Here is a 23,619-nt window from a genome sequence, read left to right on the forward strand (position 1 = left end):
GGACGAATGGTTACAAAAACTGATGGAGTTAGCAGAGATGGCCAAATTGACTGTGCTGATAAAAGAAAAGAACACAAGTACTTTTGTTTCTACTTGGAAACCACTTCTGGACTTTGTGCTTGAGGTGGAAAAAAATGATATCATGATTTTGGGTTTTACCGATTTGCTGATACAGAAATGGCTAGTGCATACTGCTATGGAAAGGTAAAAAGTTGAGATTTGATTTTAATGTCTGATTTTACTGCAACAGAGAGAGTCAGAAGTCAATGCTTTTTGTTTCTTCCCCTCCCCATTCTTCACACTTTTTTTGTTTTCCTTTTTTTTACTGTTGTCCCCCTTCTATTTACTTTTGTATTTTCATATTTTATATTATAAAACTAATAATAAAAAAAGAAAGCCATGCTCGCTTCGGCAGCACGTATACTAAAATTGGAACGATACAGAGAAGATTAGCATAGCCCCTGTGAAAGGATGACACGCAAATTCGTGAAGCGTTCCATATTTTTAACTTACAGCCCAAATGTTGGAGATGTGGAAATTTAGATGCAACTTGTTTTCATATCTGGTGGACCTGTAGAGATATTAAAGCCTTTTGGATTAAAATTTGGTGGAATAATCAAAAGATTTTTAAGAGAAAGATAAAGTTTACTCCACAATTATTTATGTTGGGTATTATTGTAGATTTTGATGTTAAAGAAATTAATTTGATGTTGAACCTTATAATAGCTGCAAGATTATTGGTGGGGCAATATTGGAAGAAAAACTCACTGCCTACTTTGGAAGAATGGATACTTAAGGTGTGTAATTTAGCAGAAATGGCGAAAATCTCCGCCTATTCACAAGAAAGATACATTATGGTTTGGAGAAGATGGATTGATTATATTCAAAAGAAATATAAAAACTGAAAAGTATTATCTTGCTTTTGAGTAGATTTTAGATAATTATTAATAGCTTTAATTATATTATTACTTTTGTTTTAATTTGTTAATATTTGTTTTGAGAAGGAGTTAAAGTGTGTTATGGTTTTGATTGATAGTATAGTTGGTTTATATTAGTTAGATTATGTTTGTTTATTTGTTACCCTGTAATCAGCTCTGGGAAGTGGGGGAGGGGGGAAGGGGGAGGGGTCGGGGGGTTATATTGTAATACATTTGAAAAACTTTTAATAAAAAAAAAAGCGGTAAATCCCTTAACAGCCATTGCAATAAAAGTCATAAAAAATGTCTGATACAATTTATGACCGCAAAACTGTTGTGGTTGTAAGTTAAGGACTACCTGTGTACCTACTTCTTCACTTTCATGATAACTACTGAGAAATGTACCTAATGGCTAAACTGGACAACAAGTTGAACATAGGTGATCTTTAAAAAAGAGCATTTGCCATAATTAATAATAGCAGTTAAATAGGACTTGCTGTAAGAGGGCAAGCAGAACTAGAGTAACTGATTACACAATTCAATTTATCTTCTTGGACCTCTCCTTTAAAAGAAACTATGTACAGGTAATCCATGACTTACAATCTTTCATTTAGTGACCAAAGTTACAAACAGTATTGAAAAAAGTGACTTAAAACTAGTACACTTAAAACCGTTGCAGCATCCCATGACCATCTTATCAGGATTCGGGCACTTGACAAACCCACATGTATTTACGATGGTAGGACTGTCCTGAGGTCATGTGATCCATCATTGATGACCTTCCCACCTGGCTTCCAACAAGCCAAGCCAATGGGGGAAGCCAGATTCGCTTAACGAATGCATGATTCAATTAACAACTGCAGTGATTTTCTTAACAAGCATGGCAAAAAAGATCATAAAATTGGGCCCAACTTAACAACTTGTTTAGCCTTGCTTAGTAATGGAAACTGTGGTCCCAATTGTAGTCATAGGTTGGGGACTATCCATAGAGTGATGGTTGACTCCTGGGCACAACCTTGTAGTTTTCTTGGCTGTAATTTATATAGCACTTTTTTAAGCCGAAAGTTAGTGTTTGATCCCCGTGGTTCATATGCTACAATTAGGAGTGTGTACAGAGTGCGGTTAAAAAAAGATGGTGAATTTTTATGCAACACTCATAAATACAATCAGATCTTTGATTAAATCATTGCAACTGTCACTTTGACTTTTTGACCAGACTGTGCCGAAATCTTGGGCCACAATGTGTCTCTTTTTCTCACCCTCTCTCCCTTGTTTTGCGTTAATGTTGATAAACCCTAAATAATTGATTACAAAAAGAATTCTGGAGTAGCATTCGTTTTACATCAAGCACAAAACCATTTTGCAAATGGACTCAGGCAACAGTCCAAAACAACCATCAAAAAGTCTATTGAATATTGGAGAGAGAATCTTACCCTATAATAGATTGGAAAATATAAATTATAAGTGGAAAGACAATAGTTTTAACTGGAACATTTTACGTTTTGCCCTATTTTATAATCTTTTTGGCTACCGTTGTTAAGTGAATCACTGCAGTTGTTAAGTGAATCATGCAGTCATTAAGAAAATCTGGCTTTCCCCTTTGACTTTGCTGGTCGGAAGCTGGCTGGGATGGTTACCAGGCAACCGTCATAAATACATGCCATTGGTCACGCATCCAAATTTTGAGCCGTGGAACCATTGGAAGGCTTGCAGCAATTTTAAGTGTGAGAACTAGTCATAAGTTGCTTTTTGCTGTTGTAACTTTGAATGATCACTAAATGAATAGTTGTAAGTCGAGGATTACCTATAATGTGAGTTTGGGTCATATGTATTTGAGAGTGGAAAGTCTTTGAATATAAGATAATAATGAAACTAGCTTGTTTAATTTTCTTTATCAATATTAATTTTTTATACACAGGTTCCAGGAGGCTAATAATACTGTTGATTGTCATATGGCAGGAGTCTTCAAAGTTGGCAACTTTAAGACGTGTGGACTTCAACTCCCAGAATTCCTCAGCCAACCAGGCTGGCTGAAGAATTCTGGGAATTGAAGTCCACAAATCTTAAAGTTGCCAACTTTGAAGACCCCTGTCCTATGGTGTATCTGAGGTGGTCCTGGAGGGTGTTATGCAGTTGCAACTGCCCTATTGGCTTTTTGACCCCTTGTTAGATATCCCTGGGTTAGTCAAAACAAAGACAATAAAGGAATCATGTATTACAAAAACAATATGTGAAATGCAATGCTTGTTATAGTAAAGCCATATATACACATACATAGGGAGTCCCTGACTTATGCCCAGTTGCTTAGCAACCAGTTGATGTTAGGACAGACGTCTCTAGGGCTGTGGCTACTTATGACCCGGAATCAGAGTTTTGACACCCAGGGCACCAGATTAGGTCATGTGATTTCATTTTGGGTGTTGCCAACCGGCCTGCATTTGGCATGGTTCAATAGTGATTTGTTTAACAATCAGCACAACATCCAACAGTAATTCCAGGCTAAATTTCAGTTGTAATTCAAGGACCACCTATGTTCACATGACCTATTCATATTGTTTACTCAATTAGCCCAATTTTCCAGATGGTCATGTGAACATTTTCCACCAAGTCATAAACCAGCCTAATGAGTTGGCTTAAAAGTGGTGGTCTATTTTATGATCCGAACTATGTTGTCTAAACACCAGCCAGTAGCTGAAAATGGCCCTTACAATCATGTTGATCAGATTTTGCAGCCCAATGAAAACTAGGCTAATATGGTTTTCCTCTGCCCACATCAGCTTTTAAGCACATAACACCCCTTTTTTCTGCGTTTTCTTTGATCTGCAGCAACTTGGATGAATCAGTTTGCCGAAGCAGCATATTTCTCAAGCCCTGTAGTTGGTAGCACTTGTTACAAAAACACATATTTGGCAGGAGAACCCCTGAGAGGCAGAAACAAAAGACTCTTATGACCTGGTACAATTGATTTTCTGTCCCATATAGCAGATAATAAATGTGAGCCTGGCTCAGTTCTGACAGGGGAAAGGTATTGATCTAATACATGTCTTCTTTTTTAACTACCACAATCCATTAAGAGCTTGTTTTTGAAGACAGCACTGGAGAAGTGCTGAATCTAACTAACATCACCGTTCATTTTGGTTTTCTCCCTCAAAACACTGATGAACTTCCAAATACTGGATACGGGTAATCCATGACTTACAACCACAACTGACCCAAAAATTTCCATTACTAAGGGGGGCAGTTGTTAAGTGAGCTTTCCCCCGTTTTATGAATTTTTTGGTCATACTTGTTAAGCAAATCACTGCAGGTGTTAAGGGAATTCTGTGATGATTAAATGACTCTGGCTTCCCCCATTGAGTTTGCTTATTGGAAGTTGGTTGGGAAAGTTACACATGGCGATCTCATGATGTCACAATGCTGTAACCATCCTAAATATATTCCAGTTGTCAAGTGCTCAAATCTTGATCATGTGACCATAGGGATGCCACAACGGTTGTAAGTGTAAAAACCGGTCATAAGTAACATTTTTAAATGCCGTTGTAACTTCGAACTGTCACTAAACGGTTCTAAGTCAAAAGCTACTTGTACATTTTATTGCATATTAGCCATTGCCAGGTAAGCATTCTGCTTTACTAGGTAGAGCAGACAAGAAACATGTCCAGATGAGCTAATTCTACTTTATTATGAAGCTATATTAACAGAATCTTGCAAGTTTGTGAATAGAATAGAATAGAACAGAACAGAACAGAACAGAACAGAATAGAATAGAATAGAATAGAATAGAATAGAATAGAATAGAATCTGGAAGGGACCTTGGAAGTCTTCTAGTCCAGCCCCCCCCCCCCCGTCCATTTAAGCAGGAGAACCTATTGAAGGTACTTCTCTTTACAGCCCTCAAACCAGGAAAGGTTTATTCTGAGTCTCTTGTTCAGCACCTATGCAGCACCTCCTCTGAATTATTCGGAAGAACTGCAGTGCTCTACAGCAGACATGTCAAACACAAGGCCTGGGAGCCAGATGCGGCCCGCGAAGTGGTTTCATGTGGCCCACGAAGCCATCCTGGAAACAGTAAAGCAACGGCCCCCGCTGCTTTGGCCCTGGCCCAGGCCAGCCAGGAGCCAACGTACAATTTTGTGGTGGCCATCTATGCTGAAATGCATTCAGTCTTAGCTCCACAAGGCAGTCTGGAACCAGCGAGGAACCAGCCCCTGTCACATTGGCCCTGCCCCCGGGTGCATGCTGGGGAGGTGTCACCCTTTATGAGGAATGAAGAAATGCACCATCGCCTGTAAGTGGCCAGCAAATGGCTCTCGCCTACTTCACATACCCAGCTTGGGGTTTCGGCAGGCTCTTCCAGTGGACCATGCCTTGGCGCTTGCCCCAGTCCCAGCCCCTTCTGCCAGAGACCCTCAGATCTGTCCCACTCCCAGGCCCCCACAGGCACCCTTGACGTGAACAATGTAGAGCTGGCCATGCTCATCCAGTAGACCACACCCACTCCATCCATACCCACCAAGTAGGCCGCACCCACCCTGGCCACACCTACCCGGCCCCCCAAGGGCAACCGTAATGCTGATGCGGCCCTCAATGAAATTGAGTTTGACACCCCTGTTCTAGAGGGTACTACTTACTATTGGCATACAATACAAACTGAAAGAGAGAGAGAAGAGAGAGAGAATGGAAAGAGAGAGAGAGAGAAAAAAAGAAAGGAAAGAAAAAGAAAGAGAAAGAAAGAAAGAAAAAGAAAGAAAGAGTTTATTCTAGCATCACAAGGCAAACATCACAAAGACTTCTGGTTTTGCAGCTCATCAGAGGTGTCTGGAGAATGTTTCAAAATGGCAGCCACAACTGTAATCAAAGCACTATCATTTTATGTACATAATGCATGTTTAAAAAGACAGTGCTTTGATCTCATGGTCTCATAGCCATTATCCTGACTTTTTTTAACAGCCTTGCTGATGTCAGACACAAATGGATAAATTACAGGGTTAGTATTGACATGTATCTCAATGCATGTTTCATCATTGACCCCTTCCTTGCCCTTCAGTCCTATAGCTGCTTCTGCTGACAATTGATCTGTTGTCATATCTTTGTGTTTTATTGCTTCTGCCTGATATATGAACCACTCAGTTGACAAACAAAGAGTTTTGGTTAAGATTTTTAGTCTGAAAGTTATGGCTGGGCTCGCTCAACATAAATAATGAATTACTGCACCGTGCAAACCCAGCCATGTGAGTAGATGCTGCTGCAAAGGGTCAGGTAAACAAAAATAAAATAAGGGCTAATTGGGAAACCATGCTTAATTAAACTTAGGAGTCAGCTTTGCATGCAAATGCAGCTCATTGTTGGCTCTTAAAATACATAGCTGATTCTGACTCTGAAAGCAGAAACATGACACAAGAGAAATTATCAGCTCTGGGCACAATTGCAATGATCCTTTTCAAATTTCATTAAGGCATGATGGTGGTATAGATTGTGCACTATTTTAGAATAGTAGAGAGTTTGCAGGGAAAGCATGAAAAAGTCAAGATGGCCACCGTAACTGCATGTTCAAAGCACCGCCCCTTTTCTACATATGTTGTAGACCTGTACTCCAAAGGTTACTGGTAACCAGTACAGCTGGCCCAGCAGAGATATGTATGAAAATAAATGGATACACCCTCAATTGCCCACACTCTGAATTCCAGAGCAGCCACATGAATTGAGTTGATTCTGAGTGATCTTCAAGGGAAGCCCCCTATGCAGCACATTGTAATACAAGTAGTTCTTAACTTACAGTCACAATTCAGATCAGAAGTTCCATCCCAGTGGTACCTCAATACTCATCATTAATTTGTCCTGGGAGATGCGATGAATACCAAACAAATTTTTCCCATAAGGAATAACATAGTGAGCCACAAGGCAGTCAACATTGACAAGTTCTAGCTTGTGCATTGAGCAAAAAACAAATGATGAGTACTGGAACAAAATTTTCATATCAAAATGCATTGAGTATCAAATTTGATGAGTCTCAAAGCAGTTGAGTACCAATGTACCACTGTAAGGTATTTTTTAAGTAAGTTGTGTCCACTTTTATGACCTTTTTTGCCATGTTAAGTGAATCACATAGTTGTTAAGTGAATCTGGATTGCCCTATTGGCTTGTTGAAAGCTGACTAAGAAAGTAGCAAATAGTGATCACATCACAATTACATGCCAATTTCCAAGTGCCTGAATTTTGCCCATGTGACTGAAGGGATGCTGCAATGGTTGTTAAGTATGAGGACTGGTTATAAGACACTTCTTTCAGCATAGTTGTAACTTTGAACTGTTGCTAAACTAATAGTTGTATGTGAAGTCACATGTGAACTGATTAAGATATAAGTGACCATGACAGAGTATTTCCAGGAAAGAACAAAACTGATACATGTTGGCTGGGAAATTCTAGGAGTTAAATGTTTGCACATCTTAAAAGTTGTTAGGTTTGAAAAGCACTGATCAAAAGGTCCATTGGCTAGATTTGTAGCACCAAAATCCTACCAACAATTCCATCCTTGCTAAGAAATCTGTGTTCAATGCAGTTGATGATGTCTTTAAAAACTTAAAAAAAAAAAAAAAGGCCATGTAAGAAGGAGTGCATCAGCCTTGGGGAAACAAGATTGATTTACAAGAACAGAAAATGTGAAAGTATGTTGCAGATATTACAAGTATATATTGCACTAAATGCTGTAGTGTAGTGTACTGTACAAGTATAGTACAGTACACTACAGTACAGCATTTAGTGCAATATTCTTTATCTCTCGATGTCGTCTGGGCTGCCAAATGTACACAACCACGAGGGGGCAGCAGAGATACACAACCATTAGTAGCTCTTGGCTGCCGCCTAACAAAACTTGCAGCAAAAGAGACGAGATGAAAATCTCTACCCAATGCAAAGCGCTATGAACTGCACGGGGGCGCAAGAGAGCCGGAGTGCGCATTGCGCATGTGCAGAGCAGAATTTCGTGGCCGTCAGGCAGAGAGCCCTAATCAAGATCCTTCTGGCAAAGCGGCCTTGAGGAGCGGAATGCGCCTGCTCGAATGGCGGGATGACGCATGCGCGCTGGAGGCGTTGAGGTCGGGTGGTCAGTGACCACTTCGGTAGGGGTGCTTTTGCGCGCTCCCGACCTGAGCGATGACCAACGGGCTGTCGAAGTCGGAGTCGGGTGCCCAGGTGAGGCAGGTACCGGTTGGCCGGCTCCTGCGCGGGAAGGGGAGGAGACTGAGACCGTTTCCTAATGGAGGAGTGGTATACTGCTCCAGATAATGGAGGCTCCACTGTGATCTTGCTGTGAAAGATTCACCTCCTTTCGCCCTTCCTCACTTATCTCCAGTGTCCCTTTTTGTTCTTGTTGCATGGACATGTGGCCCTAAAACCGTCCATTTGCTTTAAATCAGCTTTCCATCCAGAAAGATTGGCCTTCTAGTTTCATCGGGGTAGTTGGGGATTATGGGAAATGAAGTCAGCGGAGTGCTTCTCAACCTCAGCAACTTTAAGCTGGATGGATTTCAACTCCCAGAATTCCCTAGCAATGCTGGCTGGGGAATTCTGGGAGTTGAAGTCCACGCAACTTAACGTTGCTAAAACTGAGAAATTCTGCTTTAAAATATCTGCCTGCAGTACAGGATGCAAAGTGCATGGAAATTATACAAACACAGAGCTGCAAAAGATGTGTGGACATTAATAAAGGCAGCTATGGAAAAGGTAACAGAACAGTTGTAAAGCTGTTGGTACAAAGTTTGTGTCTTCCTCTTATGTGCCATTCAAACAACCCAAAGAACAGAAGAAGAGGGACTTAAACTGGATAAAACCTTGCTAAATCCATCCAGGTTGGAAAAAACCCTAAAGCTTTTTACCCAACAATATGTGAGCTGATTTCACTCTGCATCAGATAGCAGGCTGGCTTTAAGAGCTTTAAGAAATCAACAATTTGTCTGTGGATGTCTGTCATTTAGTTGTGTCCCCAATTTTTTTTATTTTTCTGCTTTGCAACTCACAAAGTTTATTAAAGTTTGGTTTCATTGTTTTTTTTTTTACAACTCTTGAGACAGCTGAAAAACTTTTTTATGTGCCATGAATTATGACAAACCTCAAGGGTTGGCCCTTGAGGTTATAATAGTTGTTAAAATGGTCGACAAGTTTTCTGTTAGGTTGCCTATTTTCCTAATTTAATCTAGCACTCAGAACCCCTTCTCAAATATAAAGTGACAATAATGGAAAGCAAAAGTGATGTTGCCTAGAACTCTTTGCAGCAAAAGTGAGATTAAAAGATCTCAGATAAGAAGGTGGAATTTTTTATTCTGCAGTTTATTCAGCCAGCAGAGTTTTTAAAAATCTGTTTTTAGAGTGTGATCAAAAGTACAACCTTTTATGAAGATTAATATTTAATATTGCTTGAAACTGTGGTGACAATAGTTGGCTTTGGTATGGCTTCTGTCTTTTTATTTATTTCTTTTAGCTGGCTCTTCCAGGATGTTAGTGCACACAGCATGATGCTAAATCACTGCACTTAACTTTCCCTTAAAAACCAGAGCGTAAACATGAATGCAAAACACAGGTGCATTAGTGTTTAAATTATTATAATAATTTGCATCGGCACTTAAGGACTTCCTGTTCTTTCTCTGTCAAAATACCCAAGCCCTTATAGGGCAATTGCCCATAATAGTGGAGTTCTACAATTTAGTCCACAATAAATAGCAAGAATGACTTGCAAAGTAGTTAGAAAAACAGAAACTAAGCAATTTTTAAAAAAAAAATTACCAAGGCAAACTGTCAGTCATTTGATTGTAGCTGCTTGTTAACTTTGTCTGGAATTGGGAAGATCAGCAAAATCTACCTTGGTTAGTGCTTTATAGCAGGCTTTTCAACCTTTTCACCCATTGTACCACTTTTAGGATAAGGCAATATCCAAGTACCACCAGCCGCCCAGAAAGGTGTCAAAAACTTCACCAACAAAAAAAAGGAAAAAAATGATAAAGTCAGGTAGCCCTCGACTTACAACAATTCACTTAGTGACTGTTAAAAGTTACAAAGGCACTGAAAAAAGAAAATTATGACCATTTTTCACAGTGCTGTTGCAGCATCCTCAGGGTCATGTGATTTACATTCAGATGCTTGGCAACTGATTCATACTTATGACGGTCACAGTGTCCCAGGGTCATGTGATCACCTTTTGCAACTTTTTGACAAGCGAAGTCAATGGCCAGGGGGCGTGGCCAGCTCATCACTCAGGTTGCGGGGTGCCTGTGGGGGGGATCTGTGAATCTCTGGTGGAGAGGGTGGGAGAGGCATGGTCACCTTCCTTTCCTCCCTCTCTCCCTCCCATTGTCCCTTCCTTTCTTTCTTTCCTCTTTGTCTCTTCCTCCTTCCCTCCCTCCCTTCCCTCCCTTCCATTGTCCCTCCCTTCCTTCTTTTCTTCCCTCCCTCCCTCTTTGTCCTTCCCTATCTCTTCCTTCCTTCCTTCCCTCCCTTTGTCCCTTCCTCCTTCCCTCCCTCCCTTCCCTTCCCTTCCATTGTCCCTCCCTTCCTTCCCTCCTTTTGTCCCTTCCTCCTTCCCTCCCTTCCTTCCATTGTCCCTCCCTTCCTTCCCTCCCTCTTTGTCCCTTCCCTCCCTCCCTTCCATTGTCCCTTCCTTCCCTCCCTTTGTCCCTTCCTCCTTCCCTCCCTTCCTTCCATTGTCCCTCCCTTCCTTTTCCTTCCTTCCCTCCCTCTTTGTCCCTTCCTCCTTCTCTCCCTCCCTTCCCTTCCATTGTCCCTCCCTTCCTTCCCTCCTTTTGTCCCTTCCTCCTTCCCTCCCTCCCTTCCTTCCTTCCCTTCCTCTTTGTCCCTTCCCTCCCTCCCTTCCATTGTCCCTTCCTTCCTCCCTTTGTCCCTTCCTCCTTCCCTCCCTTCCTTCCATTGTCCCTCCCTTCCTTCCCTCCCTCTTTGTCCCTTCCTCCTTCTCTCCCTCCCTTCCCTTCCATTGTCCCTCCCTTCCTTCCCTCCTTTTGTCCCTTCCTCCTTCCCTCCCTCCCTTCCTTCCTTCCCTTCCTCTTTGTCCCTTCCCTCCCTCCCTTCCATTGTCCCTTCCTTCCTCCCTTTGTCCCTTCCTCCTTCCCTCCCTTCCTTCCATTGTCCCTCCCTTCCTTCCCTCCCTCTTTGTCCCTTCCTCCTTCTCTCCCTCCTTTCCTTCCCTTTGTCCTTTCCTCCTTCCCTACCTCCCTTCCATTGTCTCTCCCTCCCTCCCTTCTTTCTTTCCTTCCCTCCCTCCCTTTGTCCCTCCTTCCCTATCTTCCTTCCATTGTCCCTCCCTCCCTTCCTTTCTTCCCTCCCTCCCTCTTTGTCCCTTTCTCCTTCCCTATCTCCCTTCCATTGTCCCTCCCTCCCTTCCTTCCCTCCCTTTGTCCCTTCCTCCTTCCTCCCTCCCTTCCTTCCCTCCCTCTTTGTCCCTTCCCTCCCTCCCTTCCATTGTCCCTCCCTTCCTTCCTGCCCTCCCTTTGTCCCTGCTTTATAGAACACCACCAGGAAACCTCAGAGCTGTATTCTAGATTGGAAAATTTAAAAACATCCTGGAAAAAAGATAATGAGGAACCATGTCTACATTACCAAAAGAATTACATGGATATAGAATAAGCAAAAACTAAGCTCAATTCAAGAGCATTTTTTTTAAAAAAATGCTGGTATTTTAGAGCCTCCGAATCTTATTTGTAACTAGCCACCTGATCTTTTAATCTTTTAATTGGAGATATAATGTAATATTGTAAATTTGGGTCTTACATGGACAGAATATGCATTTTGAATGAAGGCAAAATATAAGTGTCCCAGGATAATGTTGCTGGATCCAGTCTGAGTCAGTCAACGGGACGTCCTCCAAGCTTTTGGATTCATGCTGGAGCCCATCCTCAGGAATGTACCTTTCTCCAGAATGTGCATTCTTTCACCAAGTTATTCCCATTCTATGGCCTGTCCAACCTTTTTGGAGACAAAGGTTGAGAAGACTGATTTATTTGTTAGCTGAATTTTTTCTGTCCTAAGGTTCAATATTTTCCTTTGTCAAAATTCTTTCTGTGGAAATTGAAAGTGGAAAGCTGCAATAAAAAATAATTACACCGTTGCTCTAAAGTACAAAAGGTTTTCATCACTGATCCTCCCATAGAGAAGCGAACGGCAAGAGCTGAAACTTAATTATTTGATATTTGCTTTTTAAAAAGTCATTACTAAAATAAATTAAACTTCAGCAAAAATAAACTCGGCGACATGATTATGGATCAAAAATATTACACAGATGTGTAACAACTTGCCATGTGATGGGAACATGTCCATTTCTATCTTTTTGAATCTCAGGAGATATGAAATATTAAAACAAAGCATCCCATTAAATTGAGAGACTTGTCCACCTAACACAGTGGTTCTCAACCTGTGGGTCGGGACCCCATTTGGGGTCGAACGACCATTTCACGGGGGTCGCCAAACAACGCAGCCCGCCATTTTTTCCCCCCTTTTCCTTAGCTGTGCTGCTCCCTTTTATTCTATTGGCTTTTGAAAGCCAATAGAATAGACTCTCTTGAATAGAGTCTAATTCTATTGGCTTTCAAAAGCCAATAGGAATTGTCCAGGCTGTCTCTGCCCTGCTGAGCCCGCCAAAAGTCCCATTCTGCAAACGGTGCTGCACCAGTTGAGTAGTCCTCGACTTACGACCGGTTGAGTAGTCCTCGACTTACGACCGGTTGGGGGTTGCGGTATTAAAAAGGTTGAGAACCACTGACCTGACACAAAAATCCATATTGCATTAGCTCCCTGGGTGTGTTTTCCAAGGATTTCTTGTTAAATGCCATGAAGCTTACGGTCCAAAATAAATGGGCCATTTTGTCTGCAAAGCCAGGGTGTTAGAAAAATGGATACTTAAAAATCATTTGACCTTCAGTTGCATATATGACTGTGCTTGTTGCCAAATGCCTAAATATTGCCTTCATTTGGAACGGTTGTGTATCTTGCAGATCTGCAACTTCCAGAAAGAGTTGGAGGACTGGTTATCATTCACAACAAGCTACCATTTGAGCTTGGGGTTGCAATAATTTGTGTCTGATGGCTAATGGAAGACGGTGCAATTTCATCTTGAAATATTGATTTGTAGTTAGACAGTTAATTTCCCATATTTAGACAGTTAATTTGATTAGCATCACCATAAAAGACCCAACAAGTTTTCAAGTATTTGAGTTCTCCAAGACTTTATCCTCAGAAAGAAAGTTGCAAACAAAAAACAAGATATGTCCAGAAAACAAAGAAAATAGGCCATGAATTCTGCTTTTCAAATTCAATTTTGTCTACATTTTTCACCTTAATATGTATTTAAAGACCCTGAAAGGATTAGTAGCAGTTTGAAAAATCAGAAATGTTTTTCTTTTGAATTTGTTTGGCTCTGATGAAAGTGAACAAGTTACACTGAAGTTCAGATAAATTGGAAGGATGTTTCAGTAGTATCTTGGTATTCAACTGCTATGAAACTCATCAAATTTGATATTCAGTGCATTTTGATGTGAAAACTTTGTCCCAGTACTCATTGTTTGTTTGTACCCAGCACAAGCTAAAACTTGTCAGTGTTGGCTGCCTTGTGACTCATTATGAGAAAAACTTGTTTAATACTCATCATTTTTGGTACCCATCGCAACCTCCCGGAATCAATTAACGATGAGTACCAAAGTACCACTGTATTTTTTAAACGCCTGCATGTCTAGGAAAAGAAAAGTCACTTGGGACATGTCTCTGCCCTTGAAACAATTTGTAATTTACAAGTGCAGCTGAAGTTGGTGGTTCCACTATTTTAGAAGTTTTGTTTATTCTGCAGATTATGCTCTTTTCTGGTCCAAGGGAAATTAGCAGCCATGCGTACCTTTATAGTTTGTGGAATTAGTTCCCTTAATGGGGAGATAATGGGATTTCCCTTGAAAATTAATGGGAAACTGAATGTTGCAATCAGCCTCAAGATTAAGGAGAAAAGAACACATACATCGGCAGCTGAAGCTGTCTCTCTTGCTCCAGGATTTCTGGAGAATAATATAATGTAGTGGACTTTAATCCTGGCATTGCTGTTCATCAGGGACTGGGAGCTGACAATTATACTTATAGATTTAAGAGGGAATAGAGCAACAGCTCTGCTATCTACAGATAGTCCTTGGTTTACAACAGTTCATTTAGTGACTGAAGTTACGACACTAAAAATAATTGACTTATGACCATTTTTCACACTTAGAACTGATGCAGTGTCCCCACAATCACGTGATCAAAATTCAGACGATGGGCAACCTCATATTTATGATGGTTGCAGTGTCCCGGGGTCATGTGATCCCCTTTTGTGACCTGACAAGCTAAGTCAATGGGGAAGTCAGATTCACTTAACAATCATGTTACTAATTTAACAACTGCAGCGATCCATTTAAGATCTTTGGCAAGAGAGATCCTAAAATGGGATAAAATTCATTTAATAACTGTCTCACTTAGCAATAGAAATTTTGGGGTCAACTTTGGTTGTAAGCCGAGGACTACCTGTTCGGGTCAGGTACTTAACATAATCAATAAACTTTAAGCTAAGCACCTCCAAGACAAACTTAAGAACTGGTTGTGTCAGGGAAATTTGATGGCAGAAGGTAAAGGCACTACTGGTCCTACAGCACTTAGTTGAAAAATATTCAACCGACAATGTGGTATTACTGCATGCTACCATTACAGCTCTTAAGGCAACTTTTGATTCTGTATCCTGGACCAAATTATGGGAGAATCTGGAAGCCCATTCATTCCCAACTGATGGTATTCGAGTTCATTTTAGTCTTTTTGCCTAATGTACAATTTAAAACATTCTCCAATTTAGAAGTTGTTTTATCTTCCAAGATTAGGAAAATACTGGAGTTTTATATTACCAGGAAGCTGGATTAAAGGAGAAATGCTGGTGGCCTTTCTTTACGGCCCAATACTTCCTATAAAACCTAGTTTTACCATTAACATTTCAAAATAGGAAATTAGGAAAGGTCTTTCCAGAAAGAACCTGTGATTCTGGCTAAATGTTGTGTCTTCCTTAAGATCGCTGTTATTCTGGCACTTTCTATATACTTGATCTCCTCAATACAATATAATGATGCTAGTTTTAAAACCATTAAATTGTCTTTAAATTGCAGTAGCAAGTCTTGTACTTGCTTTGGGCAATTTTAGTAAAATGAAGAAATAAGATAAACTTATATGTTAGGAAACACTGATTACAGGTAATCCTCAACTTGCAACTGTTTATTTGGCTGTCATTTGAAGTTGCAACAGACTGCCCCAAAAGATATTTAAAACCTAACTCTGGATTTCTGATAGCCGCTGCCAAATACTCTTCGCAATCATGTGGCTGCATTTGGCACTTGGCATCCAGCCTGCATTTATGTCATTTGCAGCATCCCTTGGTCATTTTATCATAATTTACAAAGTTTTGGATTTACTTAATAGTTTTTGGCAAAAATGCCCATACTGAAAAATGGATTTGCTTAACAATCACCGCAAAAAAAAAATGCATAAAATCAATTAGTCACATGGGTCAGTTGTCAATGCTGCTAACATTGGAAGTTCTTGCTTTGACAACAAATGGAAATGCAGCCATTTTTCTCTATTGCTTTTAGAGTTAGTTGATGCTGAGAGGGGGAATGTGGATGAGAGCCCAGCTAGTCATAATAATAATAACTCAACCGTGGGAACCCAAGGTCATTGGGCTCAGAGTTGATAGAGTTTTGGTGGGCTGGAGAGTTGGGGAGAAAGCCCGTGCTTCAAGCTAATTGGGGAACATGATTTATGACAGTTTATTGGAGGAGGGAATTGTGCTTTGTTACTTTGTATCCAGGGGAAGGGAATGTAATTTTTGGTTTCAACTATGTAGTGCCAATACTTTCTTGAATAAAAGATTCTTTAAAGTAAACAATGCCTCGAAGCTCTTTTGAAGAGTTTCATCTGTTGGAACCATGACATCAGCCATGTCACTACAACTATAATGGGCATCTCCATTACAGTTGTGAGTCAAGGACTACCTGTTATAAAAAACATAATTTTCTGTGAACAGGTCGTTGAAGCATGTCTGGAATTTTAAAATTAATTATATACATATACAATGTAGACACTTAAGTTACTGTGAAATCACTGAATTCATATTATCTTAGTACAAAAGTCTGCAAATTTAGTGCATTGACATATTTATGGTATCTAACGACTTGCCTTTTTTTTTTTCAAAGCTGATTGCCCGTCTTGAGGGTCGAAGTTCTCTGAAAACTCTTGAACCATGCCTGTTTCCTGAGGAAGGATATCCCATTTATGGTTTGGAAAAAAAATATTATATACTTTTCCTGGCAAATATGCTCCTTTGCATATTCAGCCAATGTATACTATTTGAGATACAGGTAATTGTCAACTTACAACCACAATTGAGCCCAAAATTTCTGTGGTTAAGTGAGTTTACGACCTCTCTTGCCATAGTTGTTAAGTAAATCACTGCAGTTGTTAGTATTGTGATTGTTAAGTGAATTTGGCTTCTCCATTGACTTTGCTTGGCAGAGGGTTGCAAAACGTCATTGCTTGACCTTGGAACCCTGCAAAGGTCATAAATGTGAGTCAGTTGCAAGTGTCTGAATTTTGTGACCATGGGGTTGCTACAGTGGTTATAAGCGTGAGAAATTGTCATAAGTCTCTTTTCAATACCATTGTAACTTCGAACAGTCACTAAATGAATTGTTGTAAGTCGAGGACTACCTGTAGTACAAATCTCTTCTCTTCCAAAAACACAATCTCTAACTCTAAAAATTAACACATTTTGAAAATTTAAAGAAACTCTCTGTGGTTACAGAGTGACCATTAATCTGTTCTATTATATTCTCCTGTGTCAGCTGGCAGTTTCCAGTAAGTTTTAAAATGTTCAATTTTGTCTGTTTGTTTTTAATAAGAACACTGGAGATTGGATAACGATTTGGGAAGCTCTAGAAAATATAAATGTACAAATGTTTGCTCCTCCATTTTTGCCCTGGAGTTATCTTCTTGTATATAGTGCTACTTACTCCTGATTAATTCCTGTAAAACCAGGAAGTGCAAAACTAATTATGCCGGATTGGAGCTGTCCATAATCAGAAGATTCCATATGTTTTTAGTTTGAATTACATGTGAAGTGTGAGACTTGAAACGAAGAAAAAAAAATAACTGGAAAAGGACAGATTCATTGTATGTGACCACACTTCTCTTCACTGCTCCCCAGGAGACGTTGTTGAATTCCATGGTGCAGAAGGAACGGGAAAAACAGAAATGCTCTATCATCTCATTGCTCGCTGCCTTCTTCCAAAACCAAGAGGTGGTTTGGAAGTTGGCGTGCTCTTTATTGATACGGACTTCCATTTTGACATGCTGCGTTTAGTGACCATCCTGGAATACAGGTTGTCATCTCAAGGCACCGAGGCCACCATCAAGCACTGTCTGGAGAGGTTTTTTCTTATTAACTGCCACAGCAGTTCTCAGATGCTGCTCAGTCTTTACTCTCTGGAAAGCATGTTTTCGTCACACCCTTCCCTGTCCCTCTTGATTATAGACAGTATATCAGCTTTTTATTGGATAGACCGGGCCAACGGGGGAGATAACCTGAATCTGCAGGAAGCAAACCTAAAAAGATGCGTGTGGGTTCTCCAAAAGCTTGTAAAGGAGCATCACTTAGTTTTGTTTGCCACTACTCAGTCGCTTATGCAGAAGTCGCTGAACTTTGTGGAAAGCTCAGAAAAAAACGACTGTGATGCGGGTTCAGACTACTGCCCTTTTCTTTGTAAACCATGGCAACAGCTTGTCACCCACCGGATTTTTTTCTGCAAGCAGCCCCATACGGATGGCACCCAAGGATTTTCAATGACTAGGTGTCACATTCAGAACAATATCAGAGTAAAAAGTTCGTTTTGCGTTACGGAACATGGGATCCAGTTTTAAAAGCCAGCTTTTTTTTATTAAAGGAGAGAGAGAGAGGCTGCATTGATATTGCAGTCAGGTTAATTTTAAAGACACATGTTCATTTTTTTTAAACAGAGTTTTTACATTTTTGTACTAATGTTATCTAAAAGTAAATTTTAGAAAGCGTGTTGATCAGCTTTGGGTTAATATTCAGGTGCATAGGGGGGAATTGAAGCTAATTTTAAAAAGTTAAGTCTGGAATTTAATAAAAGTTGGAAACTTATTATTTTCAAGCACAGAAACAGAAGCTGGATCTGGGCTGAGCGCTGAAGTTGGGCTTGATTTGTTTCTGTTAGAAAAGATATGTTTGTTGAATGCATGCACTGCATGCAGCCAAATTTAATAATAAGAATACTATTTTTTTTCTCAACCCACTGAATATCATACTTTTTATCTGTTTTTTTTTCCTGATTTCCTGCAAATTGTTCTCACTTATTTCAAAGGTCTTCATTCCATCCAGGGTTGTGAAGTCTTGGGATCAACCAGGGAAATAGCTTTGGAAAACTTTCATTGGCCTTTTCTTCGAATTATAGGTTGAAAAGTGGAAAGCCATGGATGCAGTGATAGAACAAGCAAGTTCTTAGAAGGAACTTGATGTGTCTGAATCTCCAGTATTTTTATTCAGCATGCCATATGTCAAAAGCTCAAGAAAACAAGGTTTGTTCAAATAAAAAATAGTCTACAGTTTGGAGCAGTATCAAAAATAATATTGCATCTGTAAAAATGCATGTTAATTTTATTGCCCTTTGATTATTTCAGTGCTTTGCAACATATATTTTATTATTGACAAGTTCAAGATATATGCAAGGCTAAAAATAAAGTCTTATATACCTTATAGGTGAAATCCATATATTTCTCGACTTTCCATTAATGTATAATTCTCACACTTCCCACTTTTGAATGAAGTCCCTTGTATATGCCATGTTACAATCTTCACAATAATCCTGAAAAATGATCCACATTGCAGGTGGAGGAACAATTTGCCAACCAGCCTCAACAGGAAATTATAGTATTGTTGACATGTCTGAATGCATGCTTTGTATGTTTCTTCCCCTAAGCATATACATGAGACTGTACAGATTGATTGATTGATTATGTGCCATCAGGTAATTTGGTTCCTAGCCACCATATACAGGTAGTCCTCAATTTATGATCACAATCGGGACTGGAATATCCATCCTAAGTCATTGCAGTCGTACATTGAGTAGGAACCATTTCTACAGCAGTCATTAAGCAAATCACAGGGTCATGGAGCAAATCCAGCTTCCACATTGCATATTTTTTGACAGAAATCAACAAAAAACAAATACAAACTGTAATCACATGACTGCAGGTTGTTGCAACCACTTGTAAATGCAAGGTTGCCAGGTGACTGAATTGTGATCACATGCAAGTGTGAATACAAGTTGCAAGTTACTTTTTCCAAGGCTATCATAAGTTTGAACCATTGTTCAATAAATGGTCATAAGTCAAGGACTACTTATAGATAAAATTTTCTCCATGACAATCTGTCAGAATCCAATTATATTTCATCATTAATTATCAAACATAGAAACTCCCAATTCTGCCTTCTCTGGATTCTGCCATAAGAGGGAGAAAAGGGGGAGAGCAAAGGGGCTTTATGGCCCTCACTTCCTTCAGCACACTTCAAAGAACTGAATGGGTGTTTATTGTGGCCTCTAAGCTTTAACATATCAAAGAAGAGTAATTGCCTTTCATGTAGTTATCTGAAGTCTCCATCCAGACGGAAGAAGAAAGGGGATGGAATGGTGATACTTGAAACTATCACTGGAAGGGGGGTTGATTGGGTGGGACTACTGGGGAACCCCTTAAAACCTTGAATGGGAGAGCTTGAACCCCAAGTCCTGTCTAGCATGCCTGCAACCATTTTCTCTTAATAAAGGTTCCTGTTGGAAGAATTATTCCAAGAGTTGCTGTCTTCTTAAGATGCAAAGTGGGTGGGTCCTCACATTAGACAGGACTTGCAATTAATCCACCTGGAAGGAAGAGACCCTTGCCGGGGATTTTGCAAAAATTTACCATGTCAGACAATGGAGCAAGAGAGGGGAAAACTCCCTGGAAAGAGAGCCGCTGACCCAGTTGGAACCTTGCCAGATGTTGGGATCCGAGAGGCCAGATTCCTCAGGAGAAGAAGTGGTGGAGACACAGGACCACAAGCCTCGCTGGTCGATGGGCGTTGGAAAGAAAAGTGAGTGGGGAAAGGAATCAAGAAAGGTGACCCTGAGACGGGGGACCAAGCAACCAGAATGGAAGAAGGAGATGGAGAAATCCCTGCACGCACGTGAAGAGGGAGAGAAAGCCTTGCATCCGTACTCAGACTGGATCCTAGAGAAAGCTTTGACCTGATGAAGAATAACTCTCAGCTCCCTAGGAAGAGGAGAATCTGAACCGCTACTGCTGCCCCAGTTCCGGAGCCGCAAAAGGGAGAGACACCGAGGGGAACGTGGTAACCTGCAGCAACCCCATGGACATCTACTGATCCAGGATCTACTCCCACCCCCTCTCAAACCGGGACCACAGATGGCAATCCTGGACGGAAGGCACTACCACCCACAACAGAGGCACCGATCCATTCCAAGACGTCCACCGGTGGAAGTGAAATTCAAAGGGGAGCCAACACGCTTGGGGTTTTTCCTAACCCAAGTCCTCAGCTACATGGAGGAATATGGGCAGGATATTCCCAGCGACAAAGCCCGCATCCGGATCGTGCAATCTGCCCTGGAAGGACCAGCTGCGGATTGGGTAGTGAACTTGCATGACTCCAATGCCCCAGAACTCAGTAACTTCAACCGTTTCATGTCCTCTTTGAGAAGACGATTTGAAGACCCCCTGGCTGATCGCAACGCCCGTGAAAGAATAACAACGATGAGGCAGGGCAAACGCCCAGTGGCTGAGTATACCCAAGAATTCCGGGCCATTGCCAGCAAACTGAATTGGCCAGAAGACATCCTCCTTGGCCATTTCAAAGACGGACTAAACTATGATCTATATGATGCTTGCCTGCCCCGAGGGGACCCACATCGCCTTGAGGACTGGTACGTCTTGGCAGAGGAAGCAGAGATCGACATATGGGAAGAGGCACCGCCGAGGAAAAACAATGGAGCCGCCCCCACCGCCTGAGCTGACACACGCAACCGTGAAATCTCGTAACAGCCAAGAAGCAAATGAGATGTTTCAGTGCGGAAAGATAAGGGCAATCGCTGTAGAATGGCCGCTCAAGGCCCCCCAGCGAGAACCCCTACAGATCCCCAATCAACAAACAGGAAAGTATTCAGCTAAGCCAAAAGAAACGGCCATGATAATGATGAAATTGCAGAAACCCCCACCTCTGCTTCACCAAAGTGAAGGACTCCATCCTAACACCACAGGGCCGTGGATGCCTCAAGATGACAGCTCGGAGGCGAAACCCTGGTAAGTGGAGATGCATCACACCCAGCTTCAAACAGTGGACTATATTAATCCCCCATGCCGGCGAAAGCTGTGAAGGTGAATCCTTAATAGACTATCTGGCTTGTACCCGCTGCCTCATTAGCCCAACACTAGTGGGGAATCTGGGCATCCCATCCAGGAGACTGGAACAACCAATCTAATTTGGCCAGCTAGATGGATCCATAGCAGGGGGGGTGCCAGCTACCCTAGCCACTTTGCCAATACATCTCTCCCTGGGCAACCATGAAGAGGACTTAACGTTTGTGGTGACCCAGGTATGGAATGCCCAATGATTCTAGGGATGGAATGGTTGAAAAAATGGAACCCCTGGGTAAATTGGAGGACGACAGAAATCAAATTCCCGAAGGGGGACCCTATGAACTTAAAATCCCAAGGGGGGCTACCAGAATCAAGAATAGAAAAAGCATCCATGGGAGAGGAAAAAGATATAACGAAAACCAGAGGAATATAGGGACCGTTCCTGCAAGTCTCAGTGAGGAGAGGGCGATACTTCCCCCCACCGACCACGACGTACCATTGAATTCAAGCCTGGGTCAAAACTCCCGAAGCCCAGATTATACTCCATGAGCCCAAAGGAGAAGGAGGAAATGGAAAGATTTATAAAAAAAAACCTGGAGAGAGGGTTCATTGAGCCAGCCAAGCCTAAAGTGGCTTCCCCGGTCCTTTTTAGAGAGAAGAAGGATGGCTCTTTACGTTTATGCGTGGATTATAGGGCCCTGAATACAATCAGTGAAAGCAACCTATACCGCTGCCCCTCATGAAAGACATGCTGTCACACCTATCGAAAGGGACAATTTTTTCTAAACTAGACCTAAGGGAAGCTTACTATCGAGTAAGAAATCAAGGAGTGGACGAATGAAGACTCATTTTAACTGCCCCATGGGGTGCTGAGCATTCAAAGTCCTTTGGCCATTTGGATTAGCAAGGGGCCCTGCAGTCTTTTATGCAATAATCATGACTTCTAAGGTAGTCACTGTTTAAGGGGGTCCTTGTTTACTTGGACGACATTCTTATCTTTAACCGAAACAAAAGAGACACGTCAAACTTGTCTAGAGCGGTTTTTTAAAGAAGCTGCGAGCCGCTCACCTATTGCCAAACTCTCAAAATGCGAATTCCACCATGAAAGGGATGACTACCCTAGGCTATCGCATATCCCCACAGGGCATTGAAATGACCCAGAGAAGTCAGAGCAGTATTAGAATGGGCACCACCCCGCACAAGAAAGGCAACTACAAACGTTTCCTGGGCTTTGCAAATTTTTACCGCCAATTCATCCCCTCATTTGCACAGATAGCCTTGCCCCTCACTAACTTACTAAAAACGAAGGGAACATACTCAGTAAAACCTAGCCAGCCACTAAAATGGACAATGGAGTGCCAAGCAGCGTTTGAGAGACTAAAGAGACTTTTTTCTGCCGAACCAGTACTAAGGCACCCAGACATGGACAAACCCTTCATAATACAGGCAGATGCAAGTGATTTGGCAGTGGGGGCTGTGCTATTACAAGAAAATGATGATGCAGTATTGCAACCCTGTGCATATACATCCAAGAAACTCACGGAAATAGAACAGCGCTGGCCCGTATGGGAGAAGGAGGCTTATGGGATACGTTGGGCATTACTCACGTGGCGACAGTTCCTGGAAGGCAACAAAATCCCCTTCCAGGTGTGGACTGATCACAAAAATTTAGAAGCCCTGAAAACTCCCAGGAAACTCAATCCCAAACAAGCCCGCTGGTCCCAGCATTTTCACCAGTTCCAATTTAAGCTCAAACATTTACCAGGAAGAAAGAACTTCCTGGCAGATGCACTATCTCGCATGCCTCAATATAACAGCGCACGAACCACAGACTCTAGACCAATAATGTCAGAGTCACAACTGGCAGCACCAGTAACCACAAGAACCCAAGCCAAAATAAAACCACAACTGGACAGCCAAACTGGGATTGAATTCAGAAAAAGTTTGGAAACAGATGAATGGTTCCAGAAAAACAAACATGTGTGCACAATGAGAGACGGATTGCCTTGGGTAGGGGAAAAGTTATATATACCAACAACTCAAAGACTAACTTTCATGCAACTTTGCCATGACACAAAATCAGCAGGGCATTTTGTATTTGTAAAAACTTTACACTTAATTAAACGGCAATTTTGGTGGCCATCAATAAAAAAGGACATAGAAAGTTATGTTGCCAGCTGCCCAACCTGGGCATCAGCAAAGAGGTTGCAAGGGAAATCGC

The 23,619-nt window shown here is 41.4% G+C and overlaps 1 protein-coding gene and 1 non-coding gene across 2 annotated transcripts; both read left to right on the forward strand.

Annotated features, from left to right (window-relative positions):
• Nucleotides 1-399: 399 nt before the first annotated feature.
• Nucleotides 400-506, forward strand: LOC120310335. The gene has a single exon (XR_005557325.1). It is a non-coding gene; the product is annotated as a U6 spliceosomal RNA (small nuclear RNA).
• Nucleotides 507-7,906: 7,400 nt separating this feature from the next.
• XRCC2 (X-ray repair cross complementing 2) lies at nucleotides 7,907-18,757 on the forward strand. The gene is made up of 3 exons (XM_039348647.1): nucleotides 7,907-8,108; nucleotides 16,166-16,247; nucleotides 17,176-18,757. The coding sequence occupies exons 1-3, from the start codon at nucleotides 8,070-8,072 to the stop codon at nucleotides 17,886-17,888; spliced, it is 834 nt and encodes a 277-aa protein (XP_039204581.1). The 5' UTR covers nucleotides 7,907-8,069; the 3' UTR covers nucleotides 17,889-18,757.
• The last annotated feature ends 4,862 nt before the right edge of the window (nucleotides 18,758-23,619 follow it).

The sequence above is a fragment of the Crotalus tigris genome, unplaced genomic scaffold (assembly GCF_016545835.1).
Source record: "Crotalus tigris isolate CLP2741 ecotype Arizona unplaced genomic scaffold, ASM1654583v1 scf7180000018165.1400786, whole genome shotgun sequence".
Taxonomy (NCBI): domain Eukaryota; kingdom Metazoa; phylum Chordata; class Lepidosauria; order Squamata; family Viperidae; genus Crotalus; species Crotalus tigris.